This window comes from Leguminivora glycinivorella, chromosome 7, assembly GCF_023078275.1.
Source record: "Leguminivora glycinivorella isolate SPB_JAAS2020 chromosome 7, LegGlyc_1.1, whole genome shotgun sequence".
Classification (NCBI taxonomy): Eukaryota; Metazoa; Arthropoda; class Insecta; order Lepidoptera; family Tortricidae; genus Leguminivora; species Leguminivora glycinivorella.
The window spans coordinates 12,531,489-12,557,259 of record NC_062977.1 but is presented as its reverse complement, the minus strand read 5'-3'; the positions used below and the strand labels follow the sequence as shown (position 1 = coordinate 12,557,259).

Sequence of the window (25,771 nt, the reverse complement as noted above, 5' to 3'; positions counted from 1 at the left end):
AAGCAACTTCCTTACTGTAGCGGTGTGTGAATCTGTATTCTATATCAGTGGTCAGACATCAGAAACTGTTGGCTCGGGCGAACCGGGGTCCGTTCGCTTTAGTATATTCTTGACATCCTTTGTGCGCTACCACAATAAGATAATTATTTGATTTTTGAGAACCCCAAATACCCTAAAGTGAATAGTGTCATGCTTATTTATTAATTTTCATATCTGTGAGGTCCGAAAATAGTACGATTGCCAGGTTGTTGCATTTTTGGCACCACCCAGGGTCAATGAAGACCGTGTAGGGTGTCGGTGGAAGTGTGGAAGTCGTAGCGTCTTACAGACGTGGTACTACACTCCTCAGTGCTTTATACAAGGTGAAATATAAAGGACCGTTCAAACTTGCTTCTCTCTGTTCCTCCTTCCTCTTCCAAATTCTACAATTCTTCTTTTACTTTTCGGGCTGTTCGGCTCTGGAACTCTCATCCTGTCGAATTGAGACGCGCTCAATCCCTTGCTACTTTTAAATCCCATCTGAAAGATTATTATCTGTCCCTTCATTAGTTAGTGTCTCTGTAAATTCTTTACTTACACTTTTGGCACGAAATATAATATGTAAGCGGTATGTATGTATATTCATATATTCATATTCATATTCATTTATTAATAATATCATTCATATTACATGTCATTCATTATTCAGTAGTATTATAATTTAAAATTATTATTATGCTTATAGTTATCACATATTTAGTATACTATGTATAGGTAGTATACTACAATATATGTTATGTGTAGGTATTGTATGTATTATGTATGTGATTTTTAGCTACTATGAATTAGTTTTAATTTAGTTTTTTTGTACCTCCTAATTAGTTAAAGTTATGAATACCATGTTTCCACTACCCAAAGGTTGCTTGGAAGAGATCGCTCTTTAGCGATAAGGCCGCCTGTTGTTTACCTCTTTAATAAAATTTATTGTAATGTGTGTGTTCCTATGTACATTTCTGAGGTTGTGCAATAAAGTGGATTTGTATTGTATTGTATTGTATTGTATTGTAACTTTGTAGTGACTTTCTGACTTTTGAGGTGAACAACTTTGATTATGGGACCAATGCTGAAATCGTGAACAAAAAAAATTGGCTGTTCCATAGAAATGAGTATGGGCATCATAACAGTCGAAATGTATTAAACAGCCAAATTTTTTTTGCGACTTCAGCATCGGTCCCATAATAAAAGTTGTTCAATATGACTTCAAAATTCACTATGCAAAGTTTGAACTATCCTTTTTATTTCACCGTATCGACCGTGAACCGCTGTCAATTTTCGGTTTCTATCGGAGGACCTTCAGAGCCTACATGAAGACCGCCGCAACAGTGATTCGTCTGTTGCAGAAAAAAGTGACAAACGGCGGCTGGGCCCACGGGCGCACGGGCAGCATAGAGCGGCGGCAGTCGCCGGCGGCGCCCGCGCCCGCGCCCGCGCTCGCGCCGGAGCCCGCGAGCGGCGGCGGGCGGCGGCGCGCGGGCAAGCGCTCGGGGCGGCGGCGCCGCAACGCCGAGAACATCGCGCCGCCCGTGCCGCAGCCGCCCGGCGCCACGCCCGCGCCCACCACCATCAACTGGAGGGAGGAGATACTCGAGTCCAAGAAACATACGTAAGTAACCCAAAGAGAACCAAACGAAACTAGATACTATCTCCTATACTCGAGTCCGATGTCTAATAAAACCATCCACGCGAGATTTTTTTATAAAATTCGGTTACACCGAACAGTCTGTTACCGTCGAAGTAGTCGATAGTTCCACATTTCCTACTGAGTGACGTAGAGATGAATCTTCTAATTGTCGTTTATTGTCAATCTCTAGGAAACAAAATAGTCAAAAATCAAAAGTTATAATTATTTCTAGAAAATCAAAAAGTTAGGTTAAATCAATTTATTTTTAGATTGTTTCTGGCGTAGGTATATCAAGGTACAAAAGTGCATGGTCACATTATGAATAAAATTTTAAGTACACTACACCGTACAGTGTACACACAGTACAACCATAAACTTTTGAGAGCAATTTATTCTACTCTTATTATTCTCTGTCATATGTGGTCGTTTTTTTATCTAAAAAAATTATGTTGAGAGTGAAATTCTACGGCACGGGATAGCAACTTCTTAACTCAACCTCCTAACTATTTCCGTGAATCTTTCTCACTTGATGGTCTCATCGGAAGATCAGCGCTGAAAGTCACCAGCAACACGCTGAGATGAGGCCATTTCGTGGCACTTCATTCCTTTCTGTCTTGTTGTTATTATGTGTAATATCTGGGCGACCGAGCTTCGCTCGGTTCTATTTTAATATATCACGCCTTTAGATAAAAAAAAACTCTTATAAATACAAAAACAAAAAAAAAAGACAAAAAACAAAAACTTAATTTCTGGCCGGGATTCGAAACCCTGACACCTAAGATCTATCTGCGTACATTAGACCGACCTCGTACGACTGAGCTAAGCGGAATCGATGCGCGCGCGGCGAAATTAACGACCATATTTTACGTTTACTAACGCGAAAGAAAAACTCATGAAAACTCGAAAATTCGCGTTTTCCGGGATCTAAGGCTACGCTAGATCGATTTTTTACCCCCGAAAACCCCCACATAACAAATTTCAGCGAAATCGTTAGAGCGGTTTCCGAGATCGTCGGTATATATAAATAAATAAATAAATAAATATACAAGAATTGCTCGTTTAAAAGTATAAGAATTTTGTCTTACCTGTGTTCACGAATAAACGTTTATTCTATTCTATTCTATTTAAGTTTCTTTCTTCTAATCGTAAACACAAACTATTATAGTGGTTCAGTGACTCATTAGCGCCCTTTCGGCAAAATATGTCAAGTGCTTGAGTACAATGGAATGCTATACGCTAACTCAGACTGTTATTGAACTTTTGCTGACATTGTGTTATTAATTTACTTTTGTTTAATGGCTGGCTAAACATAACAACCATACAAATATTTCAACAGTTATATTATGTTGGTTTTGTTGGATTGTTCGTCATCTCTTCATTTTAATTGCTGTACATAGTTTGGATTATGGGGAGGGACATAAGATGAGTAGCTTTTCTCCCAAATATCATTCTTCATTTCCATTTACTACGGATGCAATATTTCGCAAAAGCACAAAGAAACGCTACTAAATATGTCTTATTTTGTTATAGAGCACCAGAAAACACGCATCAAAGGAACAGGCTAAACAGCGTCATGTCTGACAAATCCATATCGGAAACGTCCACGTCGCAGCCGGGACTGTTGATATTGCCGCAAAGCTCTCAATTACCCAAAGACCAAAGGTTCGTCTTTTATCTCTGATAAGTTTAATTAGTAAATCTGTGAGTTGTGTAATGGATATTTCAGTAGCGGATCGCAAAATCTGCCATATCATGAAAGTTCTAGGTATACGTTTAACTTAAAAATCATAAAGCAACCTAATGAACCTATCCTATCGATATATTGGTTTAGCGATATATCAATTTGGAAAAAAAATGTCCACTCCTGTTTAAAAAATGTCCACTCCTGTTTATAAAAATGCCCATATATGTACAGAAGACTTATACGCAACTGCAACCTGTTTAAAAACTGCACGCTAACTTCAACGTCGGCGTACCGTCCCCATTAAAATGGCAGTGAAGGTGCAGTACGTCTGTATCAGCCCTAAAAATTTGTAGCCTATGTAGGTAACACTTACTTGAGAAGTGTATTCTTTTGCGACAGTAAAACATGTAATTAAGGTGTTTGCCTTTAAGTATATGTCACGCCAAGCAACAGTAATTAAAACGATTGTATCGATATAAATGAGTGTACACAGTTGTGGTGTACAACCAATAAATATAAAAATATAATTGAACAAAAAAACTAGAAACACAGGTCCTGTTTCTGTTTTTAGTTGAATGACTTTGAAGATCCTTATATTAAGTTGGATTTGTTGCCGCAACATCGCTACATGTACAACGCAATGTACATACAGCGCAAAATATATAAAAATTTTACCTTCCAATAAAATTTGTATTATTTTGCCTGGTATATCCGAGGTCTTTATAGAGAGAGTACGTCGTAGACGTCGTATCGGACCGATAGATGGCGCCATCGTTCGTTGTAAGTCGCTCCGGCGTCTCACCGCCGCGATGTTGGTAGTCCCGTTTTTCCCCACCTGCAACACAAGGCCCCCCGCGCCCCGACTCGCCACCAGCCACCCTCATTGTTGAGGAGAAGTGCCGACGGTATATTAAGCCTACCAGGAAGGCATCACTCAGACCTCGGATATACCAGGCAAAATAATACAAATTTTATTGGAAGGTAAAATTTTTATATTATTTGTGCCGTTTGTATATCCGAGGTCTTTATAGAGACCTGTTTATTATCTCCTGGTGGCGAGTCAGCTGGCGCGCAAGCCTTTGGTAGCCCTATTGGCATAGCATAGAAGAATAAGTGAATCAGTTGAACCGATTTGACAGATGTATCAGTCGAAATAGCCTTCGATCCGCGAATATCTCGGTGCCAGAAACGCATAAAGAGATTTTCGTGATGACGTTTAGCTTTAGTCAGCGAATAGTTAGAGAAATGACATTATTATACATCGCAGTTCAAAACCAAAAAAAAAAAAAAGATGTAGGCGAGGCTGACTTGAACAAGATACAAAAACCTTAGATACACTATTATTATTAACAGACACGTTATTTTATCAGGTTATAAACCCAATTTCAGACACAAAGTGTGGAAATTAACTGTAAAAGTAGTGTAACTATCTGTACTGTAGCAGGGTAACGTAATTGATACTGCTTTTGTCAACCCCTTCGTAAAAATTATCTAAATCAATATTAGCTTTGATATGACTATTTAAAGTCCAACGTCTTACGTCCATATCAAACACAGAAAAAGGTCATCACTCACGCGCCCAAGGGCTATTTGTTACAATACTGGTATTTTCGATCAGACTATTTCGCGTCAAGCGAGCGCGGTTGCAAGCGAGACTCCTGAACTCTGAACTCTTTTTAGTGAGGGCATTTGAGGATACCGATCGCTCGGTAAAACTAGCCTAGAAGATGAAAAGTACGAGCGCTGTCGATTGCTACTACACTGAACGGAGGTATCAGTCGATTTCTTTAAGTCAGTCATTGACTCTTAGGGTAATCCATTACCTAATCCAAAACCCGATGCGACGGATTTCTACTTCGTGCAATGAAGGTCGACAGAGTAGACTGAGAGGTGGAGACGTCCGTGTCGCATCGCTGGTGGTTGCTGAACACGTCGTGGTAGCAGGTCAAGGGGTGAATTTAACACCGCCACACATGCGCGCTTTAAGAGCGTAGGCGGAGCGCAATAATGGCGGTGCACCGCACTAACGCTGGCGTTGCGCCCAGTGGGCGCTAGCGGGAACGAACGAGCGCTGATAGCGAGCGCAACGCGCGCGGGACGCGAGCGGAATGCACGCGCATTCAGCGCGCTGATAGCGTAGCGTTAGCGAAGCGGAATGCGCTTTATGTGTGGCGGAGGCTTAATACGTACCGTTGTACGGCGTAATGCAGGGCTCTCGCGGACGAAGAGGTACGATGACGGGCGAAGCAGAAGAAGGCGAGGTCACCGAAGGTCACTTACTTGGCTCCCAGGGGGTGCATACTGACCTCGTACGACAGTCAGCAGTTACTGTCGTAGTTACTCGTAACAGAAGAGATGTAGTCCTGCCATCGTACAGCATAACATAACATACAACTGAACTGTGCATAGCATATAGTGCTATGCGAACCTTAATCCGACTGTATGTCACTTCAGTCGCCAGCGCCACCGCCTGTTGAAGATTATTATCGCGCCCAGTCAGCATGGTTTTTGTCAAGGTCGTAGTGTTGACACAAATCTCCTTACCTTCTCGGATTTTATTATAAATAGTTTATCTTCTGGCCACCAGGTGGATGCCGTGTATACCGATTTTTCGAAATGTTTTGATAAAATTAACCATAATCACTTAATTAAGAAATTATTAGAACTCGGTATACACGGTGACCTTCTGCGGTGGATTAAATCGTATCTTTCTAACCGGAGTCAGGCAGTAGCGTTGAAGGGATATACATCTTGTTTTCTGCCTGTCCCTTCTGGAGTACCCCAGGGCTCCCACCTAGGTCCCTTATTGTTTATCCTGTACGTCAATGACATGGCGACCTGCTTCCGTAATGCTGAACATCTTGTTTACGCGGATGACACCAAAATTTTTAGAGCTATATCGTCGGAAGCTGACTGCCTTTCATTGCAACAAGATTTAAATAATTTATACCAATATTGCTTAGACAATCACCTATTCTTAAATACCGACAAATGCTTTATAATTAGTTTTAGCCGCAAACTGAATCCAATAATTTTTAACTACTCTCTTTGTGGTAATATGATAGCACGGGTATCATCCATTAGGGATTTAGGTGTTACAATGGACTCACAATTGAACTATAACTTGCATATTGATAACTTATGTAAGCGTGCTTATAAAAAGTTAGGGATGATTCTTCGTATTGGCCAGCCTTTTAAGAGACCTATTACCTACAAATTGTTATTTTATTCCTTAGTTAGAAGTATCCTCGAATTTGGTAGTATAGTTTGGTCTCCTCAGTACCAAGTTCACATTGACCGTTTGGAGAGGATACAAAATATTTTCTTAAAATCACTTGCCTACAGAACAGGTAACTATTTTGAAAATTCTGCATTAGCGGCTAAATATTTTTGTGTCCCGTCTTTATCCAATCGCAGGAATTACTTAGATGTAATGTTTTTGTTTAAAATTCTTAGAGGTGCTATTAATAGTCCAGATCTCCTGAAGTTAGTGAACTTTGGTTGTCCGCGTCTCCCCTTACGGCCTAGACCTTTATTCCATGTTAGTTTTTCTCGTAAGAACTATGCTAAGCATACTTTTTTCAGACGAGTTCCCAGTTTATATAATAAACTTTTATTTGATATTGATCCCTTTAATAATTCGTTATCTAGTTTAAAATTGCAAGTGAGACGTAAACTTTTTAAATAACTTTATTATAGTAAACAATAGGTATTCCTTGATGTCTGTATTTATTGATGCTTTTTGAATCGTAATTGTATGTGTTGCATTTCTTTTTTGAACTACGTTGTATTTATTATACTATGTACTACGCTATTTTATAACTACATACCTACTGTTTTAAGTTAACTTCATATGTATTTTATGAACCTCCAGGTCTGTTTGTATTACTTTCAGTTTTTTGTAGGTACTCTATGTACTACACCTATGTATGATGTATATTACGACTGTTTGTGTTCTAAATAAATTAAAAAAAAAAAATTATTCTCCATCGGAAGAGCTTTACTTCGTACAATGTTCCGATTATTGAAGGTCTTATCGGGCTGCAGATGCAAGCAAAACAGGGGCGATTGGCCTACAGCTATCGGCAGCTGTACGAGGTAATGCTGGAAACTACAGCGGTGCAACCTTCCTCTGTAGACCACGAAAGTTGTGAAATTTATGAAATCAGGTTCTACGATCGAATCAAGCACTATATTAATTGAGTATAGTCGAGCCAGATGATAACTACTGAAGTACTCCTAAGTTCCTGGCCCCTTTCGCTTTGAGCTGGAATCTGAAGTTCACTAAGGCGAAGCAGGTTTATTTTTCCCAATTTGTTTATTAGAGGCTCGGCGAATAAGTTAATCTCTCGAATGGACAGGGGCGCCACAAGCCTCCGGGAAATCATCGTGTACTTGGAACCCCCGCGGCCAGATTGCCGATCGGTTTTGGTGTCCGCCCGGTAAACAGACGCACGCTCAGGATGCAGGACGCTGGCTCGAATTCAGATCTGGACATTCTGAAAGGGATTTTTTTTTTTTTAATTCCGCAAACCTTTACGATGTCTTTGACCTACACAATGAGCGATGTACAGGAATCACAGGGTCTTCTCGCGAGGCGCCTCTCCGATTAGATAGCTCGCGAACATCGTCAGGACACCCTCGCAGCAGTGCGGCTCCTCGTCCGGTTATTGACGTCATACCTCGTTCAACTATGGGTGTCCAAACCACGTTAGGACGTAGCATCTTTAGAATTTATCTGTTCTCACTTCGGCGACGGAGGAGTCCTTGGTCAAAATAGAGTGTAAATACAGTCGTACTTCACGGGAACTGGAAAGAGAAGAGTGGATACCATAGTGTACGGGATGTCAGCTGATAGCGGCGCCCGGCGTCACATTGGAGGGTAGTATCAGCCTGGTCAGCAACAGAGTCTGCAACGATACCGTAGCAGACGGAGCCTGGATAGTCGTGGTCGTGGCACCATTGTAGGGGAAGACAGTGTTCGCGGTGAGCGTGACATCTTAGGCGCGACGGGCGTTATCAGCGTGGCGGCTAGCAGCACCAAGGGCCCACATCAGCAATCTTACCAGCTTGTCACTGCAGCAGACGCTGTTATGTTCGGCGGTGAGATTGAGACGGCCGTCGTCAGCTCGAAAGGCGTCTCGATGCCCTGTCGCGTCACGCAGTATCGTGCTCGGTGGCCTTCTCGAGGTGGCCGCCGTCAGCGCGGGAGGCACCGGCGCAAGCGTGGCAGTCAGCTACATCGGTGAACAGCATCAACAGAGTTCGCGGCGTCGTCACGGCAAACGCGGCAGGAAAATTAGCGACGCCTTCGCGGTAGCCGCAGTATTGCGTTCGGTGGCGCGATGAAGGTCGCCGCGTCTACAATCTTACCTCGTGCGATCGAGGCGACATCAAGGCGCCAGCATGAGCGTGTCGGCCGACGACACCGGTGGAAAACTTCAAGTAGCTTGCGGCGTTGTCGCGGCAGACGCAGCAGAAGGATTGCGACGCCTGTGCAGCGGTTAACAGTATTACGCTCCGCATCACCACTGAGGCGCCAGCATAAGCGTGGCGGCCAGCAATACTGGTGGACAGCTTCGGCAGGGTCGCGTCTCGCGTCGTTGTCACGGCATATGAACGCTCTACATCACCATCGAGGCGCCAGCATAAGCGTGGCGGCCAGCGATACTGGTGGATAGCTTCAGCAGGATCGCGGCGTTGTCACGGCAGATGAGCTCGCTGCATCACCATCGAGGCGCCAGCATAAGCGTGGCGGCCAGCGATACTGGTGGACAGCTACAGCAGGTGGACAGTCAGCAGGATCGCGGCGTTGTCACGGCAGACGAACGCTCTGCATCACCATCGAGGCGCCAGCATAAGCGTGGCGGCCAGCGATATTGGTGGACAGCTTCAGCAGGCTCGCGGCGTTGTCAAGGCAGACGCACGCTCTGCATCACCATCGAGGCGCCAGCATAAGCGTGGCGGCCAGCGATATTGGTGGACAGCTTCAGCAGGATCGCGGCGTTGTCACGGCAGACGAACGCTCTGCATCGTCACCATCGAGGCGCCAGCATAAGCGTGGCGGCCAGCGATACTGGTGGACAGCTTCAGCAGGATCGCGGCGTGGTCACGGCAGACGAACGCTCTGCATCACCATCGAGGCGCCAGCATAAGCGTGGCGGCCAGCGATACTGGTGGACAGCTTCAGCAGGATCGCGGCGTTGTCACGGCAGACGAACGCTCAGCAGGCTCGCGGCGTTGTGGCGGGGGCAGAAGGTGGCCGCGCTGGTAGCCTGCGTATTGACGACCGATCACTAACGGCACGGCGCTCGCGTCGGGGCAGCAGCAGACATACTTACAGCGTCGCACGCGACGCCTATGCGGCGGCCACAACGTTGTTCGGCGGCACCGCAGAGATCGTTAACGAGGAGGCAACTTCTACGCAACCTCGGCGGCGCCGACGCGGCGGACAACACTGCCGCGGTCAGCGGCGCTATCGCAGCGCTACAGTAAGTTTCGGCGCCGACACGTGGCTTGGGGCCTCCGCACCGAATCGGAAATTCTTTCTAAAATAATATGAATCTGCTCACCCATTCGTCGGAGAAATTCAAACCTCCTTGGAGCGCGGTATTCCTCCACCGCGCCCGCCGCCGCCGCCGCCGCCGCAGCCCGCAGGTCGCGCAGCCCGCGGTCGCGAAGCACGTGGTCCCCGGAGCACGTGGTCCCCGGCGGAGCAACTTACCTACGTTACCGCTTATATTCTCGCGCGAAACTTTTAATACGCGGATAACACTTCCTACTTTAGTCTCGGAAATGCGAATAGTTTAAAAAGAAAACTGATTAACGGTAACGATTTTTGCAGCATGGAACTTTCTTACAAAAAAGTGGGTAGAATCATAAAGCACCGCTCGTTCATTTCTATAGTGAGAACCCCGAAAGACGAATAATGATCGCTAGCGAGGCATAATATATCTCATTATTCAAGACGAACGAGCGCAAATTAAAAGGGAAGAAAGAATTGACGGATGAAATTGAAAAATTTCATAATTCCGAAACGTTATAAGCCACTTTTTAAATAAAAACACGAATAACTCTGGTTTGACCAGAAATAACAAGGAAATAGAAAGATTAATTTCGAGACACCATGCTGTAAAAATGTTCGAACGGAATACGCGACAACCGGTCACTTCGGCGTTCGACGAAACAATGAGGGTGGCTGGTGGCGAGTCGGGGCGCGGGGGGCCTTGTGTTGCAGGTGGGGAAAAACGGGACTACCAACATCGCGGCGGTGAGACGCCGGAGCGACTTACAACGAACGATGGCGCCATCTATCGGTCCGATACGACGTCTACGACGTACTCTCTCTATAAAGACCTCGGATATACAAACGGCACAAATAATAAAGGTATAAGGGGCATTTCGACTGGCGGATATACTTGCGCATCTGTTTTGTATGGACTTCTACAGATACTAGAGAATTTTAGGGAACCCGTTGGGAATCGAGTTGTATCGACGCTCCGCCACTGCGATGTAGATACCTTAAATGCACATTATGTACTATAAAACTCCAGTCGTCCGTGTCGACTTAGAACACGCCGAAAGGAATTTATCGCCATTCGTTTCAAATTTATTTTCTTCCCCACTTTTATAACTACAATGCATTTTTCCTCATTGCAGCTAAATCACATCTATTAAATGTGTTGAGTAGATATGAATGTTTCGATTTAAGGCTAATATAATAAAATTAAAATATCTAATAATAAATGTCCATTTGTTTCAGTCGCGGCGGGTCTGTTGAAAACCAGAAAACCCTATACGATTATCATAATCCATCCAAACCAATTATAGTACAAACTAGTCCAACACAAATGAATTCAAGAATGGAAAGAGGTAAGCAATAGTCAATCAATTCAAATAGTACACCATCACCTTAACCCCTCGCCTGCGGATGCGTCAGTAAATCGTGGGTTCCAATCTCGGCTATGCAATATAGAGCAAAAAAAATCATTCCGGAAAAATATCAAAAAGATGTCCTAATTTTACTCACGGATCCGTGTGCTTGAGCATAAGATGGGTTAAGTCGTTGCAATAAGTTAAAAACCGGCCAAGAGCGTGTCGGGCCACGCTCAGTGTAGGGTTCCGTAGTTTTCCGTATTTTTCTCAAAAAACTACTGAACCTATCAAGTTCAAAATAATTTTCCTAGAAAGTCTTTATAAAGTTCTACTTTTGTGATTTTTTTCATATTTTTTAAACATATGGTTCAAAAGTTAGAGGGGGGGGACGCACTTTTTTTTCCTTTAGGAGCGACTATTTCCGAAAATATTAATATTATCAAAAAACGATCGTAGTAAACCCTTATTCATTTTTAAATACCTATCTAACAATATATCACACGTTGGGGTTGGAATGAAAAAAAATATCAGCCCCCACTTTACGTGTAGGGGGGGTACACTAATAAAACATTTTTTTCCATTTTTTATTTTTGCACTTTGTTGGCGTGAGTGATATACATATTGGTACCAAATTTCAGCTTTCTAGTGCTTACGGTTACTGAGATTATCCGCGGACGGACGGACGGACGGACAGACAGACATGGCGAAACTATAAGGGTTCCTAGTTGACTACGGAACCCTAAAAACATGTACATATATTTATGAACTCGACTTTACTTACATATGATACATTATAGGTTTGGAATTTCTACCCAGTCATTAGAAATTAAAACACTGCCTTATGACCAGATACTTCAAAGGATAGCCAGATCTGGAAATCGTTATAAACGTTTAGTATGAGATCTTGGAATATTACTGGGATCCTGAATCTGTCGTGTGGCAGTCTGTTCTGGGGCCTATTGCAAAACAATTTACCTCATATAACAAGCGGTAGTCCCCATTCAATTCCTTTTATATGAAAAGTTCCACTTGTATTACAATTTAAAAATTATTATGCAATAGGCCCCTGATGTTATATATTTTTTAAAGGGATGTCAGAATGCGGAGTCAGGAACGAGTCGAGCGATTCCCGCGGAGCGCGACACCGGGAGCTGCTGCAGCAAGTGGACCGCGCCGACGCCGTGCTGCACGCGCGCTCGCTGCTCGGGCCCGTGGCGCTCGACCACTGGCACGAGGTCGCCGGCACTAGGTACTGCCCATTACCACCCACTAGTATATGTAACAGAGCCGGCCACCTTCCGGCTGCTGCACGAGGCAACCGGTACATACTAGGTAGCAGTGAGATCCTGCCAACTGCTGCACGAGGTCGCCACTAGGTTAGCCACTAGTCGTAGATAGCCGGCTTTAGGAGTTAAAACTCTGCGAATATGTTGTTTTGCCCCGACAATAGTTGCTTCTGACTGAAGGCAAAGGAATTAGAGATTTCTTTACAGTGTTTAGTGGTTACCCAGGTAACAATTTGGTCGTATAAGCAAGCAGCTATACGACCTTAAGTAGTATAAAAGTTGTATAGCAGTCGTCAATACGACCTTAGGTCGAGTAATGGTGAATTATACAACTTCAACATCGGTGCGACTTATGGTCGTATAGCAAGGTCGTATAAACGTTTATTCTACCTTTTTATACGACGTCGTACAGTGGGTATTACGACTTTTAAACTACCAATAGTCGCTTAAATGTCGTAATAGTGTGCCTTATAGAACGTCGAATAACGGTTACTGGGGCAACCATTATACGTGTTAAAGTAGCATATAATACCTTTATACGACCTTTATACAACCAATAGTCGAATAGAAGTTGTCAAGTTAACCTTTATACAACTTATGACAATATGTCGTAAAACTAGAATGATAATAAATACACTTTTCCCAAATAACGCCCCAAATATGTTATTTTATGGTTTCTGTATTTCAAACGATTTATTATTTTTATAGTGAACCCTAAAAGTATCCTTATTGCCACTAAGTTTCAGACAACAGAGCATTCATACATTTAAATTATACAACCTTAAGTCGTATAAGTGTCGTATAAGGCAACTGATTCATAATTTGTTACTAATAATTATTAAATGCTTAAGAATTTTACTGGTGCATCAAAAATTTGTTATGAACCTAGGCTAGTATAATCAGTAGGCTGCGCAATAGTTTACCGGTATTAAATGCACTCTCATCTCCTATCTCATAACCTAATATTTGATAATTGAAAACAATATGGCGACTTACCTTATTTTTTCAAAGATGTATTTCGCCACTTGCTACAATAAACAACACCGACGCCGACGCAGAACTTCTTTATGTTGAATTCATAAGAAATAAGCTATTTTAACGACCTTTAACCGACAATTACTCGACTTTAAATTGTATAAAGGTCGTATATTACACCATTACTCGACCTTAAGTCGAATACGCGACTCTTATACGACAACTATGCAACTAAATTGAGGTTTATACTACCATTACTCAACCTTTATACGACTTTAAGTCGTATAAGATGCGCCTATTTTGGGTCGTTTATACCTTTATACGACCTCAAAATGTTAGTTGGGTACGCTATTGAAATATCAGCGTCAGCGGCCAAAGAATTCCGCGACTCAGAAAAGTTGCGAGCAGTTCAGTGCTCAGAATTAGATTTTGTTTTGCTATCCGAGCTTCCAACTATTTTTCCATCAAAGTTTAATTCTATTCACCACACCAACTGGTAAAGGCTTACTTTGCTATTCGAAAACAGATAGCAAAATTGCATTTTATCCACAAAAGTGCAAAGTAATTTCATACAAATTTTAACTTGACATCTTGAGCTGGCTGGTAGAATTTAACTATAAATGATAATTATGAATCATAAATATTGAATAAATTGATAGATTAATTTAGTGTGATGTTTTATAGTCAGTATTTTGTTCGTGTTTGTGTGGTGAAAAAATTGTGTTTCACTCGGCGGCAAAGTTTGTTTAACCTTCGTGCCTTGAAACCCTCACAACGCTCAAGATTCCACTTTTTGAACCACTCGCTACGCTCGCGGTTCAATATTGGAATCTTTCGCTTGCTCGGGGATCAATATTGGCACGTGCGGTTAAACAACAACTTTGCCCCCTTGAAAAACAAATAACTATTGTTGTTTGTATGAACATTAATACATTTTATTTTTCCAGGATATTTTTACAAGACGCTCTCAAGAAACTTCTAATGTCTGATCTCAAATACTGCCAAGCTGAAAACGTAGAGCACAACTTTTGGAAAATTTTGTATTACAATTTCATAGAAAAATTAAGAAGAAATTTAACGCAGGTTTCACCAGAAGACAAAGTAAAAGCAGTGAAGCTTATAAATATTATAATCGAAGAAGGAAATGATTATTTCGAGAATCTCGTTCAACTTTTAGAAAAGACTTACAAATTTAATACTGACGATTTCATCAATGACAACCACGTCTTGCCGCCGAAAGGCCTCGGCTTCATCGGGCTAGCTTTAATATCTGTGCAAAAACTGTATATCTTCTTGGGCGACTTGACGAGATATAAGGAGCAAATCAATGAGACTAATAATTTCGCTAAGAGTAAATTTTGGTATACGAAAGCTCAGCAAATCAATCCAAAGAATGGGCGACCATATAATCAGTTAGCTATATTAGCGGTTTATGCTGTAAGTTTAGTTACAAAAATATAAAATTATGAATATGAGACATTTGCGATATTCGATTGATATCATTAACATTTATATTTCAGAGGAGAAAATTAGATGCAGTCTACTATTATATGAGAAGTTTAATGTCATCGAATCCATTTGCATCGGCAAGAGAAAGTTTGTTATCATTATTTGATGAAAATAGGAAAAAAGTAAGTATTTTAAAGTTTTTGATTTTATTTTACTCCACGCATGCAAAAGCGAAGAAAGGTAAAATAGGTTTGACACTTGAATACTCGAAAAGCACTTTACTTATGAAATGGTTTAAAGCTACAGAGGTACAATGCCTCTACCTCATAAACTCATAACGTAAACATTTCTACTCCGTAACTCCGTAAATAATACTTCTGTCCCAGTCTAGACACAATATTATGTAACGTTATATTTCAGTACGAAGCTGCAGAAAGAAAGCGACGGGCTGCAGCGGAAGGGGCTCAGCCGACAGAAAACGGGGAAAGCACCACACACGGGCCACGGAGAGAAGTGTGGGTGCGGCCCAGCGGACATCGGACCACGACGGTGCAACACGACTCGTTAGAGGAGCGACTCGCAAACATGACGCCTGTTGAGGTATTGCTCTTGAACTTACAGACTAGTAGAGAAGGATCGGACAACTTGACAAATGCTTTCCAATTAGGGTGTGCGACCGAACGGTCAGTATGCGATGCTGTGGTACTACTAGTTTGAAGTTGTGGTTTTTTTGACGTAATGTCGACATAGATTAATTCATACTAACCGATATAAGGTCAGTGCGGGCAAGACCGGCATAGTTTATTTGAAATAAAGTTTGAGTGCATAAAACTCTATAATTAATGAAGTCTGGCGTAGTGCGCATGGTCCTATGAGATAGCAAATATTATATTTTACAAAGCTTTTATAATATTTTGGTGAAATAAGGTATTTTTAAGTCATAAAAATCACATTTTATAAGGCTCGGCGGGTTGACCGTCCTCCCGCGATGAGTACAGAAAGACCGTCTAGTGCTTGTTGTCGCGTAATTTCATATGAGACTAGGTTCCAAAATCATGATCATTGTTATTTTACGTAATAACAGGGCAGAATGTGCTAGATAATTAATAAAATAATGTTAAAATATTGAACATATAAGCATTTTTCTATTTATAAGGCAAGACCGGCATAAGTCCCGTAGATGGGGTTCATAACCTTTTCTTTTCAGGTTCAGATATTGCATAATACTGTTTTTCCAACGAACACCTGCGATACAATTTAGTCACGATATTACAGGCTCATATAAATCCAACTACTTATCTGTTTTTGAAACTTTTTTATTAAGAAAAGGTAATAGGATATTAAGATACGTGAATTGGTTTGGTAACATTTCTTAGCAATGCTTGGTTTTTCTATAGTTACTACCAGAGTTACCACCTACCTGAGCTACCACCCCCGAAAACCTATCGACGACACCCATGACGACTTTTTGTCAAAGTGACAGCCAGCAATGTCAATTAACGGTTGGGTAGCCGTAAAATAGTCGGTCAAAAGTGTCAAAACCGTTTTAAAGGGTACCCATACGGTCCCTGTTGGGTAATGCTGATTATAAAAATAATGACCAACTGGAAACCCTACTCTCTTTAGTCCCTTTTGACATATTTGTCGCCGCATGTTGCACAATCTAAATATACTTAAACAAATATAATAGAAAACGGTTAGAGCTTACGATAATTCTACCAACTTAAATATGATGATGAATAATGCAGTGTAAGCTTACTTCTGTTCACCTCTTATCATTATTCACAACCATGTCACATATATTTTATTTTTACTTATTACTTTCGAATTATTTTAGTAACACCATACGAATCATTATCAAAACTGTATTTCGAAGTTAAAATAAAAAACGGTACAACTATCATAAGCCAAAAACGTACCTATATATTGATATTGTTTACACTCGACTTATTTCCACTAAAGCCTAAAAAAGGTTAGCAACTCCTTGTTTATCATATGCCGTCTTGCCTTTCTCTTTTATGCCGGACTTTCTGAGTAGGCACAATTTCTAAGTTACATATTTCAGAACATAAAACTAGAAATTGAGCGCGTTTTGAGTAGAATAATAGTACTAGTCAGAAATAACGGTTATTAAATGACTGCGTTACATACATGATATACAAATATTCCGACTGCTTCTATTTTATTTTATTTTTTTGCGGAGCCATGTTGAACTCGATGTTCGAGTTCGAAACGAGAAACAAGTTTATTGTTAACTAGTGTTCGTCCTAGGGCTATGTATTGAATACCAATGGATTAAGGATGAAAAACTGCTATACCTCCAGAGGTGTGAGAAGCGTAGATATATAAACACAAAAGTTATAGTCAATAGACGGTCTTTCCGGGTAGACGGTCTTCCCCACACTGACCTTACGTGCAAATGTTACTTGTTATAGGCATATCGAATGCCTTGATGTGACAGATTTTTATATCAATTTCATTTTACTGGCCCTAGGTCCTTAAACCTATAAGTATAATACTTGTAATTTGTGAAAATACCTATTTTGTTACAGTTAAACAAGAACTTCATTACGAGCTATTTACACGTGCATGGCAAGCTCATTACTAAAATTGGGTAAGTTTTATCAAATATTTTACTCCATTATATTAGTATTTAGATAATATTCGCGCACTTGTTAAATACTATACCTCACATTTAGCATATTGATTCATACTATTTATTGTCTAGGATGGAGACATTCCACGAGAGCGCCAGCCAGATGCTGCGCCAGTTCCGTGCGCTGCTGCACCGGCAGCCGCTGCCCACGCCGGCCGCGCGGCTGCTGCAGCTCACGGCGCTCAACATGTTCGCCGTCGAGGCCACTGTCAACGCCAAAGGTATGTATACACTGTCCGACAGATTCTGCGCTAGTTCCGCGCGCTGATGCACCGGCAGCCACTGCCCACGCCGGCCGCGCAGCTTACGGCGCTCAACACGTTCACCGTCGAGGCCGTCAACTGACTCTGTCCCGGATGGATATAATACTGTCCCTGATAAGAGTGATAAGTCCTAAAATCTACTTGATAATGTAAGCGTAAGCTTGAAGGCGGCACGTTTTTCGCTTACCACCAATTCATCAACTTGCGTACTTAAAAAAAAATGTTTTTAGTTTTTTTTTTAAATGAGTATTTAATTAACATATTTCAAATAATAATGTTCATCTTCAGCCAGTCCCTAGTTAAACACAAGAACCGTTTGTAACGATTCAACGATGGGGAGAATGGAGAGATGTCGAGATTCAGTTTATTTATTTTCCATGTAGGTTCTGCATAGTTGAACATAAGTTTTATTTCGCTGTATATTTTTAAATTGAAATTAAAAATTATTTATTTATATACATTTTGAACTAAATCTTACAGTTGCTGGTGTCTCCTTGTAAGTTATTTGCGAAATAACCTGTGCTAGGAGGCACCGCTCTTCCTAAAAGTATATTCTGACTGTCCTGTCGTAGCGAGTAGCCGAGATCACCATCGCTATCGCTTCTCAACGAAACACTTTGTTTTTCCCTATCACTCCTTCATATTAAAGACGACAATGCGTCAGTTGCGTTTCAATCTCTACGGAGCGTGAACAATTGGACTTTTATCTGGGGTCGTTACGCTGTATCGTGCATTCGATATCATTAAGAACTAAATACCGATGGATATTTCAATACTATTACCAAAATATAAATTTAGATCTTACTGCATTACTTATGTCTAACAACATTGCAACGAAATGGATTGGAAATTAAATTTCTTTACTGTACATAACACCTATATTTATTCCTACAAAATAAGTACCATTATTCTTCACTCTGGGCTAATCATGAACAGGTTTCATTACTTGCCTTCAGTATGCTAAATGCGTACTGTATATTCATAGTCGCTACAATGAAAATAATATTGAGTTCTATCTTTAAAGTGAATTCATTCATTTAGATAATTATGGACATATAAAGACTGTATCGTTAAGTATGAAGACAACTTTGAGTAGCCGTATTTATTTGCTATTATATTTTTTTCTTATAACAAGCCATGGGCTTAATAAGGCACATAATAAGGTACACATTTTGTCCTAGAAACTCGACGTAAAGCATATGGTTTAGACAGTATTGACTTAATCCTCCCGAGTACCAATTACGATTCCGGACAAATGCTACTAGAAAATTCACAAAGTGCGTAAAAGACGATACGATTGCGAAAAAAAATTGTATGGTGCGAACCTCAACGACACATGATCCACAAAGCAGAATATCTGGACATAGTCTAGCCACTGTTATTTAAAAAAAATATAGTTCAGGATCTGTGTATGGCGGCCATTTAGAGAATGTGGCATGGTGCTTACTCTAACTCCGACTTTGATGTCGAATTTGACTATCATACATTGTTTATATCGATCTGGTTTAAGCACTGTTCAAACACCATGAATGTCAATTAGACTTTGGCCTATGGCTAATTTTTTTATCTGTTTCTCTCATCCTGCTAGAACGTTGCTCAAAATTGCTTTTTTTTAAATTATATAAATTCGCCGCATTTATTCTACAAGTACCCAATTGGAAAAACCATGAAGAGGACTCTTAAAGAATATATTTTGGCAGCATATTAACCTTTGTTTGTTGAACTCGTACAAAGAGTCATTGAAATATTCTCAAATCAAGCCAGATAGGGGTTGTCCGAAATTTATTTGCTAGACCTTAATGAAAGTACCATAAAGTCCCTAAAATAAAAAAAATATCAGACCTTCTTATATCAAATCGTACTTACCAATACCTTAAGATCATACTCTCGGAACATAATAATACAAAATTATGCACATGTCAACATTTAGACGAGGTTTGTTTTGTCCTTATACTTAACGATACAGTCCTTAATTGATATAATATATATCTGCTATGATAATTTAATGGTGTTTCTATCAGTTCTATCTAACCATTCGATCGCTCATTTAATTGATTCTTTACAAAGTAACATACATAAATTATTGCCATAATAGACCCCTAAATATCCAAACTGCTAATCCATACTAATATTATAAATGGGAAAGTGTGTGTGTCTGTTTGTTTGTCCGTCTTTCACGGCAAAACGGAGCGACGAATTAACGTGATTTTTTAAGTGGAGATAGTTGAAGGGATGGAGAGTGACATAGGCTACTTTTTGTCTCTTTCTAACGCGAGTGAAGCCGCGGGCAAAAGCTAGTACACATATAAATGGATTTATATGGAAGTATTAGAAAATAAGCATACCTACTTGTATAATTAATAAACTCACACATTTGCTCATCGGTAATTTGGTGGACAAGAACACATGCGGCTCCTCTATTGAATAAGCTACTACTGTATCTGAAAACTAATAACGGCATACTTATATGTTGTGCAAAATCCCCCAGATCCAAGCCTGCGGGCGTGCGGGCCCCGTGCCCCGTTCCATGCGGTGTGAGAATCTATCTATGCACGCCTCAACCACAGTATAATAAAGAGTACTATCGTACAGTATGGCCACTCCCGCTTCCCGCTAAAAGTGCCGCCCACCCCCTCTCGGTTACCTTATACTTACCGCCTGTCAAAAACGCGAACAGGCTACCTGTCATATTCATCGACCTATAATAGGGACTGAGCTCACACTTTTTTTGCCATACTAAATTGAACCTTATCACCTGCGCATAAAGGCGTTCTTGACAGACTAGCAAAAGTGTGTCCACATGAGAGGGTCAAAGTTGGGGCTGGTGTCCCTCTCGCACGTGTGACCAGTGTTAAAAAATTACTATAGTAGTAGTATTTTTACCTGTATGATAACTAAGTTTATAAACTTCTTAAATTATTTTCGCATTATATCGAGGCAAGGGTATTAATACCTTGTAACGAATTGGTAAGTCATTATTATGAAGCCATAAAACTAAAAAATTGCGCAATTATTAAAAACCTTTAATTGGGTATTAGTAGATTTGGTAGTAACTTTGAATATTGACTGGTATCCCCAAATGATGACAGTGATGACGTCATTCAAATGATTTTGATAGTGGTAATAAGTGCGAGAGGGACACCAGCCCCAACTTTAACCTCTCATGTGGACACACTTTTTGGCCTAACAACTCATTCTGGTTTAATTATAATTCTGTGGTCATATTTCACTCATATTACAAGCATAGTAGGCGTTCACCTACACAAATGTAACTGGTCCATTTTTTCCATGTTTTACAATGTTTGTACATATTATTAAATAGAGTGTCCACCGGTTATATATGGCGTGTTCAGTGGATACATGTAGAACTCAACATCATAGTGTAATAATAGAAAAAATGGATCAGTTACAATTGTCCCCCAGTCGAGATTTGCTCCGCTGTACCTTACCTATATCAAAGTTATACGTATTGTGTAATACTAGGTAGGTATTTTTCATTGTTCTCTTCAATTAATCGCTCAATATTCGCCATAAAAAAATAATAGTTTCTAACGATTATCTAATACGAACGCATAAATAAAATCATTAGTTCATGAGTATTATAGTTGACTACAACATTTTATATTCAAATAACTAGCTAATAGGTATGTATTTATTTATAGTTAACCGTAAGTACAGTATATTTTCATTTTAAAGCAAGCAGTACTGTTTTTTTGCATATTGTGTAGTTTTATGTTTATTACGAATAAATATTTTTGATTGATTGATTTGCAGTAAATAAATCAGCGATTTAGGCTACTTTATAAAAATATCATTATTTTATAACTAAAAATACATATTAATATTTCTTTCAGTAACCATAACCACTAAGCAGTAACTGACTACTATGAGGGTGCTTTTTGCAAGAATAGCTCTTATTTATTATTAGTTAAACTTTTGTGAGTTAAAACTGGGCAATCGTGAATAAAGATCCTTACGCTACATGTCAGGTCAGGCAAATATTAAAATAACGATCCATTTTGAATAAAAAAATATGTGAATCAGTGGAAGATACATTATTTTCATACATCATTTTTAAGATAAAAACCGCCGCTTTGGGGTTCTGGTGAAAGATCCTTGTGAATGTTGGATTATGTACAAATGTGTATTTTTTTGACTGTTTTTAATGTAAAACTTTATTATTTTATGAAAATACAAATGAATAGCCGTTTACCCTTAAGGTTTGAGGAGTTCGCTCAATTAGGAGTTCCGTTGATTCCTCATAGATCCCATCACCAGATCTCGAGCAGTTCCACTCCACCAAATGTCACTGTCCTAATCGTAAATTCATGCCGTTCTTATAGAAATACAAAAGTCAATTAAAGTGTGGCGTTCATATTTGAGGAGTTCCGTTCTGATCATCATCAGCAGTTCCACTGCACCAAATGTCACTGTTCTGCAGGGTATGTCGCCGCGAGATAGACTACCCGTCCTTATGTCATTAATACAGTTAGAAGAAGACGTGTGATCTATCTCGCGGCGACATACTCTCGCGGCAATCATGTGCTAGGCCTACTGGACGTAAATGCATGCTGTTCTTATTATAAAAACACAAAAATCACTATACATGCCTTTAAGATTTAAGATTTCTTTTATCTTTGTATCTGTTTGCACTTTCTTTATGTATTGATTATAGTTAGTAATAATATGACATTTAGAGACTTTATACATCTCTAATTCTATATCATGCTTTGCTTATGATTAATATTTTTAGTTAATATTTCTATTAATTTCAGTTTAACTTTAATGAATACTTTAATGTTGACATGTAAAAGTTCCGCCTATTTCTGAATAAATGATTTTGTATTTGTATTTGTATTTTGGAGTTCCCTCGATTGCTCCAGGATCCCATCATCAGAACTGGGTTCTGATAAAAATGGGACCAATCTGCATATGTATATATACATCTTAATAGTACATTACGATACTAGTGCGTAAAAAAGGAAGTTCGTACGAATTTCCTTTTCGCTCGTGTATCGTACGACGTTTTTCATTACAGATGGCCCTCCGATGTTTCAACCTGACATATAATGAACCACTTCTCGCATTAGTGCTTAAAAAAACACCATCTGTACTGAAAAAATCCTTTCGCGTTTGTTTTTTGAAAAAATACATTATTACTCGTATTATCGTAATAAAGCGACTCACCCGGTCCTGTTACGGTGGCATTATAAATATAGAAGGACGTCCAGAGTTAACTATCCCGCAGCCCGTTTTTGTACATGGATCACTAACTTGCCTCACTAGACGGATCAAATAGGGAGCATAAAATAGTACATTACGATACAAGTGCGTAAAAAAGGAAGTTCGAAACGAGTGGCGATAAATTAAAACACGACCGAAGGGAGTGTTTTAAATCGACACGAGTTACGAATTTCCTTTTCGCACGAGTATCGTACGACGTTTTTCAGTATAGATGAGCCTCCGAAGTTTCGAACTGGCATATAATGAACCACTTCTCGCACTAGTGCGTGAAAAAAACACCATCTGTACTGAAAAATATGTAATATCGCTCGCAGACGTTTCTGCATGTTAAAAAACCGGCCAAGTGCGAGTCTGACTCGCCCACCGAGGGTTCCGTACAAACTTTCTTTCAAACAACCTAGTAAAAATAATCTCATATTTTCATATAACTCTAATGACTTGACTAGAAGACAAAAGTATAGGCACTAATGAGTATTATAGTGTATAGCGCCATCTCCCGGTCAATTTGCTAACTAATTTGCGCGACCTGGTTTTTCAGGGATAATTCTTTATAATGTTAACCGATTTAAACAGTTTTTACTTTATTGGACAGAAGATGGTTTACGTAACATCTCGTATTAATTTGAAGTACGATATACATCCGCAAGGGTGGGTACACAGACCAACCCCTATAGACATCCATTACAAGACGACTCGCGGTCGCCAGCCTTCCTAGTATTTGCACTGATATAAGCGCGGGCGCTCGCCGTGCCCGATCAGTATCGACCAAGTAACAGACCCGAAAGCAGCGCGTGTTTTTCGCACTAAAAAATTGGAAAAGGGTATTTTGATGCCTTAAAGATGTCCACCTGTAGTGTGAAATGGTGTGGAAAGGTAACAAGAAGCTCAAATTTAAAAATAGACGGCATTACATTCCACAAATAAGTCATATTTATAATTTATTCAGAGCCGGCATAGGTCAACTTACATTGGCTACTTACGCGTCAGTAGAGGGACAGTCATACTTCTGTCCCTTTTCATCTGGCGCGACTGCCATTTATCCTTGAAACGGCCAATCACAGCGCGCTTAACACATTCCCCGCCCGCTCCTCGCACCCCAAACACTGGTGACTCGTATCGCGAACAAAATATACAAGATTTCTACTCTATAGGAGGTTCTTTGTGGGTGGGTAAATTGAAAGTAAAAATCTGAAAAGTTTTTTGTGAATAAAAAAAAAAGTATTCAAAATACAAACACGATTATATTTTTCCTGTAATATATAGCATAAAACCAATATTTACTAAAATTTTCATAATTTTTCGTTGGTAAACTTCGGAGATAAGGGGGGGGGAACGGTATTTTTTTTTAATTTTCCTTCAAAATTCTTTTTTTTTCCACAACAAAAAAATTATAAAAAATAGCTTATTTACGTTCAATTTGAGCTCTTTCCAACGATACCACACTTGACCTAGTAACTTGAAATTTACAGTTTGCCCCCCTTTCATTTTGGCCATTTTCTACAATTAAAATTAATATATGAAAAAATATACTTTCTATTTGTAGAGGTTTACAATGTTCACAACTATTCCAAATTTCAAGTTGATAGCATTAGTAGTTCTCGAGATATTTAGGAATGTGACAGACGGACAGACAGACGGACAGAGTCGCACCATAAGGGTTCCTGTTGTACCTTTTTGGTACGGAACCCTAAAAACAAAATGTAGGGAGCATAAAGTTTATAGTAATATAAAAGACATCTGTGGACCTAGCCAACATGACTACTACTTTGATACTGTCAGTTGAGAAGTTTGAGTTTTTGGAAAAAAACATTTTGACGAACCAACAACTACGGAGCTAAGCTTGAATATGATATTGGCCAGTTTTTTTAATTCAACCTGCTTAATGTTTAGTCTATTGGAGGCAGTCTGTGTTTATGCATTACCTTCTCACAAGTTGGTAACTCGTTTTTAAGCTTATTACCTTCTATTTTTGGAACTAAGCACACTAACGTACCCGAAGACGGGACTCGGGGTGCGACCTTGTGCAAAAATAGCCACATGTTTAAGTGCGCAGACTTGCGTGTCTAATTAAGGGATAAATATGATTTTTTTATAGTTTTTTATAACATTTATCCTAGAGTTAAATATTTATTACATAATAATAGCTATTACCGGGCTTATTATTTTTATAGTATATGCTTCGTTTATTTGGTATCCAGCTATCAGCCCCGGCTCCGCACAGGGAGTAAAGTATATGTGTAGTGATTATCTATTTTTCTATACGAAGTACTCTTTCAGTATAGAAATGAAGGTTAATTAGGTCATATCAAGGTAATTGTTTGAGAGAAATAAGCGATTTAGGTATCTACCTGATTACTTATGCGTAATGGGTGAATCAACGTTTTCTTGCCTGTTATTGCTGTGGTTACGGTTACGGTTTTATTCAAAATTATGCTACTGAAATTATGCAAGCATGCATGTAGTCCATGTTTTTAGGTGGCAAATTAAGGAAAGGGCTGTTAACACCAGAAAAATGCATGTTTGCATAGTTTAAGTAGCATAATTTTGCATAAAACCAGCGTGACTCAGGGGACCGTATCCATGGCAATGACAGGCAAGAAACAGTTGATTCACCCAGTTACGTATGTTTAATTTCTTATTTAACTATGTAACTTTAAAAAAAAACTATTTTTGTGATTA

General features: G+C 39.9%; 1 protein-coding gene across 1 annotated transcript in view; it reads left to right on the top strand.

The window, feature by feature from the left end:
* The window catches only part of LOC125227930 (telomerase-binding protein EST1A), a 59,065-nt gene that overhangs the window by 5,591 nt on the left and 27,703 nt on the right, over window positions 1–25,771 (top strand). The window contains exons 6-14 of the mRNA XM_048132337.1: window positions 1,380–1,642; window positions 3,191–3,322; window positions 11,107–11,216; window positions 12,309–12,468; window positions 14,428–14,917; window positions 15,001–15,111; window positions 15,350–15,529; window positions 17,482–17,543; window positions 17,658–17,806. Coding sequence (XP_047988294.1) covers window positions 1,380–1,642; window positions 3,191–3,322; window positions 11,107–11,216; window positions 12,309–12,468; window positions 14,428–14,917; window positions 15,001–15,111; window positions 15,350–15,529; window positions 17,482–17,543; window positions 17,658–17,806 — 1,657 coding nt within the window. The remainder of the gene's footprint in view (window positions 1–1,379; window positions 1,643–3,190; window positions 3,323–11,106; window positions 11,217–12,308; window positions 12,469–14,427; window positions 14,918–15,000; window positions 15,112–15,349; window positions 15,530–17,481; window positions 17,544–17,657; window positions 17,807–25,771) is intronic.